At 43.5% G+C, this 7,030-nt stretch overlaps 1 protein-coding gene across 2 annotated transcripts in view; it reads right to left on the reverse strand.

Annotated features, from left to right (window-relative positions):
- Positions 1 to 567: 567 nt before the first annotated feature.
- The window catches only part of Tlr2 (toll like receptor 2), a 12,705-nt gene continuing 6,242 nt past the window's right edge, over positions 568 to 7,030 (reverse strand). For both annotated transcript variants that reach the window (XM_055596588.1, XM_055596587.1), the window contains exon 2: positions 568 to 3,555. In XM_055596588.1, coding sequence (XP_055452563.1) covers positions 1,186 to 3,540 — 2,355 coding nt within the window. In that variant the 5' untranslated portion in view covers positions 3,541 to 3,555 and the 3' untranslated portion in view covers positions 568 to 1,185. The remainder of the gene's footprint in view (positions 3,556 to 7,030) is intronic.

A 7,030-nucleotide genomic window follows, 5' to 3' on the forward strand; every position in this document is an offset into this window, starting at 1 on the left:
TTTAAGACAGGAAAATATTTTGGGTTATGGTAAGTAACTTGCCCAAAATTTTGGAGTCCCTGACTCTAAAACCCAATTAACCTCATAAACGTAATTTTGGTCAAGAACTGAACAGAGGGCAAAGGAGGTTCATTCCTTTTTGCATGCAGTTCCAAGCACAAGGTAAAAGTTGCTGAGAACCAGTGAAGAACTCTTAGCAAAGAATATTGCGTTAAAATTTGATGCATTATCAAATATTATAAACAATAAAGGCAATGGTGGCTGTCTTCAGATTACTGCATGTGGGTTATTTTGAGTCTTAGGAAACCTCTAGGTATGTAATTATTTTAAAAATCTTTTGCTCAAATGTATATATTTTCAGATAGAAAAAGAAAAGCTTTATAGAATTAGAAACAAGACTTTGCACAGGAGAAAAAACAAGAGAATGTCTGTGGGGGTTAGGAGCCGTGGCCACACAGGGAAATTAACACCTGAAATCCAGTGGCAGTCTGCACAGGACATGGGAGAGTTCCTTCAGTTCCTTTCAAATTAATATTTAATTTATACTCACTCGTTCTGTTCTCAAGGCAAGACAAGATTTACTGTATCTTGTGTAACATCCATTATTTCAAAGAATTATGTCTAGAGTAAGCCATCAAATACTCAGAAAGACAAAGCCGGTTTGCACCAACATGCAGCTGTACGGTATGCGGGAGGAGCTGATGGAGTGGGAGGACACAGTCCTCTCTTTAAGAATAGCAACAAATTTGCCTGCATGCCCCAAATACTGTGACTCCTTGCCCTTGACATCAGCTACACAGAGAATGGCAGCTGAGTAGATTAGGAAATGTTTCCTGTAGCCACCATGCGTGCTTCTGTGCAGAAAGCACACTGACTGGCTACAGGCGCTAAGTCTTCATCTCTATGTACTGTTTCCAGATGTGCTAAGGGACAGCTTATTCAGGTATCAATAATGGAGAGAGACCTTGGCCACCCACAATATAAAGAAAAACAGGGAAACCATTCTCCTGACATCAGATATTTATACAACAGTGTTCAAGATAAAGCTCACGGCTATTAATTATACTTCCCAAATCCTCAGTAGTACAGTTCTGTGATAGTTACATAATTATGTCAGAATAAAGTTTGTTTCAGTTCATGTCACAAAGACCACAGTTAAGGCAAGACAGGAACTGGATAGAAGACCTACGACTTTATTGCAGTTCTCAGATTTGTCCAGAACACTTCCTGCTGAGTGTCATCTAAGGGCCACTCCAGGTAGGTCTTGGTGTTCATTATCTTGCGCAGTTTGCAGAAGCGCTGGGGGATGGCTTTCTTCTCTATGGGCTCCAGCAAAACAAGGATGGTGGCGTCATTGTTCTCTTCGAAGAGCCTGAAGTGGGAGAAGTCCAATTCGTATTTACACCACTCACTCCGCACAAAGTTCTCAGAAAGCACGAACACCGTTTTGTGGCTCTTTTCAATGGAATCAATGATGTTGTCAATGATCCACTTGCCAGGAACAAAGTCTCGCTTGTGGAGACACAGCTTGAAGGGCGGGTCGCCGTTCTCCAGCTGCTGGACCATGAGGTGCTCCACCCAGTGGGAATCCTGCTCGCTGTAGGAAACAAAGGCGTCATAGCAAACATCCCTGCAAGGAGCCCTCTTGGGCTTCCTCTTGGCCTGAAGCCATGCCCACATCATCCGCAGGTACCACAGCCCATGGAAATGGTAGCACAGGCCGCCTATGAGCAGGATCATCAGGAGAAGGGCACAGCAGACACCAGACACCAGTGCAGCCTGGTGGCACTCCAAGACTGAGGGCCGGGCATCCTGGATCCTCTGGCCATGCAGGCGGGGCGGGGAGTCACACAGGTAGCTGTCTGGCCAGCCAACCAGGACCTGGGCCAGGCCTGGCCTCTCCAGCGTGAAGGACAGGAATTCGCAGGAGCAGATGAAGTGGTTGGCCCCTGCTTCCAGACTCTCCAGGTTGGGAAAAGAACTAAGCTGGTCTTCAGAGAAAGTGCTTATTGCGTTCTCTCTGATCTTCATGACCAGTAACACAGGGAGGAAGGAGGCATCCGGGAGAGTCTTCAGCTTATTTCTGGAAATATGGAGCTCTCGGAGCCGAGGCAAGAGCAAAGAAAATGAATTGAGTTTGTTGTTACTAACATCCAACACTTCTAGTGTCGGAGGAATGCATGCTTTTATGCCCTGTATCCCTGTACTGGACAGGTTCAGGAAGCGCATCTTCTCTGGCCACTGACAAGTGTCAGGCATAAGACCAAAGCTGTTCCTGCTGATGTCAAGGGCTGTCAGGTTTTTCAGGGTCAGCAAAATCTCTCCAGTTCTTTCTATTGATCTCAAATGGTTCTGTCTCAAAATTAAGGTTTGTAGAGCAGGCCAGGCGTCCTCACAAGCTGAGTTTTTCAAATATTCTTCAACCATCAAATTTTCACTGAGGTCCAAGAATTCTAATGATTTTAAATTCTGGGAAAACAAACAAGGAACCAGAAAAACCTTACTGTTTTCTACTGTGATTCGTTTAACTTTCTGGAGGAGGGAATATACAGAACGTAGATCATAAAATAAGTAAAAATTCGGGATGTGCAGCCTCCGGATTGTTAGCGTTTCCACTTTACCCAGCTCTCTCACGATGTCTGACTCTGACAGGTTGAAATTGCCAATTCCATTGAGGGTACAGTCATCAAATTCTACCTCTGACAGTTCTGAAATGTAAGGCAACAGTTTCAGAAATTCATTAAAGCTTTTGTCGGTGAGTCCTGCATTTCGGAATGCTAGCTTTTTCATCGGTGAAGTGCTTTCATTAACAGACAGTTCTGAAAAGAGGAAGTTGGTCATGCTAGTCTCTCGAAGTTCCAAACATCTCACAGAACTCAGAATATCTGCAAAAATCCCCAACAGGAAAGTAGACTCCCTCAGGTGGAGGGTCAGGTGATGGATGTCTTGAATTGCCTTTAGACTTTTGGGCTCATAATTCCGGAGACCTGATGCTTTAATTTCAAGTTCATCGAGAGAAGTCAGCCCAAGAAAATCTATTCTCCTAAGCCCACTGAAGGCATCAGCATTTCCTACTCTGAGGATTTGTAATTTTGTGAGGCTGGAAAACAGTGATGTTTCCCCCAGAGTCCTGTAAGGATTTCCCATTAAGTTTAAGTATTTCAAGGAGGAAAGGGGCCTGAACCAGGAGGAAGATAAGTTAGACAAGTGATTATCAGACAAGTCCAAATGTTCAAGACTGCCCAGGGAGGAAAAGGCATCATCCTCAATGGTGTTGATTCCGCTGGACTCCAGCATCAGAGCCCGGAGGCTCACACATGCCCGCAGGTCCTCATGGCCAATGTAGGTGATCTTGTTGTTAGAGAGGTCAAGGCTCTTCATGGCTGCCGTGAGTCCTGAAGGAATAGAGGTGAAAGACCTGGAGCGGCCATCACATTTACCAGCAGTGTCACACGACAGAGGTACCTGAGCACAACAGCCTTCCTTGGAGAGGCCTGTCATGGCCAGCAAAGTCCAGAAGGTCCAAAGAGCAGGTATCATCTTCCGAGATTTGACCTTAAAACAAATAAAGCGCATATGAGTGAATGTACCTAATGGCATGTCATGATTTTCAGTCTTGTGTGCATTCTCATTTCTCTCTCTCTTCCTTTCTTTCTTTCTATCTTTTTTCTTTCTCTCTCTCTCTCTCTATCACACACACACATTGTACAAGAAATAACTTAGGGGCAAATTGCAATACATGACTGAAGATTAAAAATTAATTTTCTGGGATTGAGGATCCAGGATGATCACACACTGTGTCTGATCAGCAGGGCAGCAGTGACTGCACAGCAACCAACAGACTGGACTGTGGCCCCAACACACCAGTGACTCTGTTTTCCGGGTGAGAGGAAACTCCGTGGTGAGAGAAACAATCGGGACTGATCTCAAGTCACCCAGCTAATCCCCAGGAAAGTTCCTGGGTTTTCGAAGGTGCTCAGTTGCCAACGCCTAGGCACATGCCTGCACCCTGTGTTCACCATTCTAGACTGAACTGAGGGCCTCAAAACACCAGAGACTGGGTCTCCCAGTCGAGAAGAAACCCCTAGGAGACGGAAACAATTAGATCTGACCTGAGATCACCCGCTAATCCACAGAAATGTCCCTGGGCTCCCTCAGCTCGGGAGCTTCCACATGCCTGACCACTATGCTCACCAGCCAGTGAATATCTTCTGGGTACCAGGGCACGCAGCTCCAACCTCAGGCCTCCCGATGCATGGGAACAACAGGAATAGCCCAGATACTGCTGCAAAGCTCAACCTGTCTCCCTGGGGAGACTGACCAAATCTCTGGGCTTGCTGGCTCTTCAAGATGGCTGCGCCCAGCAAACAGTGTCTGAGCACAGTGTCTGGGCCACTGCAAATCATTTACCTCAGAGCAAGAAAGACAGTGGCAGGGCAGCTGTCTCCAGGTCTCTCTCAGGTGAAAGAAGAGCCCCGGGCTCCTGAGGAGTCCAGTTAGCCCACAGGATCTTACACTTGAGCAGAGCCACAGCAGTTCCCTGAGAACCACCCAACAGTTGGAAACCATACCTGCCAACAAGAGGGCTCCTGCAAGAACATCCAGCTTCCTGCCCATGACTTCTCCCAAACCGAACCCTCACCCCCAGGACTCCAGGGGGCACCAGAAACTACCAGCCAATGCCAGAGACAACGGGGGGGGGGGGGGGGGGGGTAAAGGCTAGCATAAAAACACAGTCAACAAAAGCCAAACCAATATGGTATCTTCAGAACCAAATTATCCTAAGACAAGCAGCCTGGATACCCTATCACAAGTGAAGCTCAAGAAAATGACCTAAAATCTATGCTTATAAAGATAACAGAGGAAACAAAATCTGTAAAGAAATAGAGGAAGATACACTCAAAAATATTTTGACCTTTAGAGAGGAAATAATTAAATCACTGAAAGAAATAGAGGAAAGTTCAAACAGGTGAAGGAATTGAATGAAAGGCAGAAAAATACAAACAAACAGGTCAAGGAAGTTAACAAAACGGTTCAAGATCTGAAAATGTAAATGGAAACACTAAAGAAAACACAAACTGAAGAAATCCTGGAGAAGGGGAACTTAGGGAAGAAAACAGGAACTACAGAGGTAGGCATCTCCAATGGAATACAAGAGATGGAGGAAAGAATCTCAGGTGTAGAAGACACAAAGGAAGAAATTGATGCATCCATCAAAAAAAAATGTGAAAAAAATCCCTGACACAAAACATCCAATAAATCGAGGACACTGTGAAAAGATGAAATCTTAGAATAATAGGAATACAAGAAAAAGAAGATTCCTGTCTCCAAGGTGCAGAAAATAATTTCAACAAAATCATAGAAGAAAATTTCCCCAATTTAAAGAAACAGATGCCTATAAGCATACAAGAGACCTACAGAACACGTAATAGATTAGGCCAGAAAAGAAAATCCTCCTGCCGCATAATAATCAAAACGCTAAATGTACAGAACAACAACAACAAAAAAAAAAAATACTAAAAGCTTCAAGGGAAAGAGGCCAAGTAACATATAAAGGCAAACCCATCAGAATCACACCTGACTTCTCAGCAGAGACTATGAAAGCCAGAAGGGCCTGGATTGATATCATGCAGACCCTAAGAGAACACAGATGTCAGCCCAGACTACTATACAAAACTTTCAGTCATCATAGATGGAGAAAACAAGATATTCCACAACAAAAAAACAAATTTAAACAGTACCTTTCCACAAATCCATTCCTACAGAATATACTAGAAGGAAAAATCCAACCCAAGAAGACTAAATATATCCAGGAAATAAATAACTTCACTACAGCAAAACTAAAAGCAAACAAGTACACAAACACACTTCCCTAACCAACATCAAAATAAAAGGAACTAAGAGTCACTGGTCATTAATCTCTATCAACATAAGTGGACTCAACTCTCCAATAAAAAGGCACAGACTAACAGAATGGATTCGTAAACAGGAACCATCATTCTGCAACATACAAGAAACACACCTCAGCCACAGAGATAAACATTACCTGAAAGTAAAGGGCTGAAAGAAGGTTTTCCAAGCAAATGGACCCAAGATGCAAGCAGGAGTAGACATTCCAATATCTAATATAATAGACTTTCAACCAAAATCAATCAAAAGAGATGAGGAAGGACACTTCATATTCATTAAAGGAAAATTCTACCAAGATGACATCTTAAATCTGAACTTCTAAGCCCCAAATACAAAAGCATCCACATTTGTAAAAGAAAAATTAATAATACTTAAATCATACATTATCTTCATACATTAACAGTGGGAGACTTTAACACCCCACTCTCATCAAAGGACAGATGAACAAAACAGAAGCTAAACCAAGAGATAATGACAGTAACATGTCATGAATCAAATGGACCTAACAGATATCTACAGAACTTTTCACCCAAACAAAAAAGAATATGCTTCTCAGCATCTGACAGAACCTTCTCCAAAATTGACCATATAGTAGGCCACAAAGCAAGCCTCAACAGATACAAGAAGATTGAAATAATTCCTTGTATCCTATCAGACCATGATGGACTAAAGCTAGACCTCAACAACAGAAATAGCAAAAAGCCTACACACACATGGGAACTGAAGAACTCTCTACTCAATAACAACTGTGTCAGGTAAGAAATAAAGAAAGAAATTAATGACTTCCTAAAATTCCGTGAAATGAAGGCACAACGTACTAAAACATGTGGGACACAAAAAAAGCATCAATAAGAGGAAAGTTCATAGCACTAAGTACCTTCATAAAGACATTGGACACATCCCATACAGGCAACTTAATGGCACACCTGAAAGTCCTAGAAAAGAAGGAGGAGGAGGAGGAGGAGGAAGGGAAAGGGGAGGGGGAGGGGGAGGAAGAAGAAGAAGGAAGAAGGAGGAGGAAGAGGGAGGAGGAGGAGGAAGAGGAGGAGGAGGAGGAGGAGGAGGAGGAGGAGGAAGAAGAAGAAGAAGAAGAAGAAGAAGAAGAAGAAGAAGAAGAAGA

Source organism: Psammomys obesus, unplaced genomic scaffold, assembly GCF_907164565.1.
Source record: "Psammomys obesus unplaced genomic scaffold, mPsaObe1.curated_primary_1811, whole genome shotgun sequence".
NCBI lineage: Eukaryota > Metazoa > Chordata > Mammalia > Rodentia > Muridae > Psammomys > Psammomys obesus.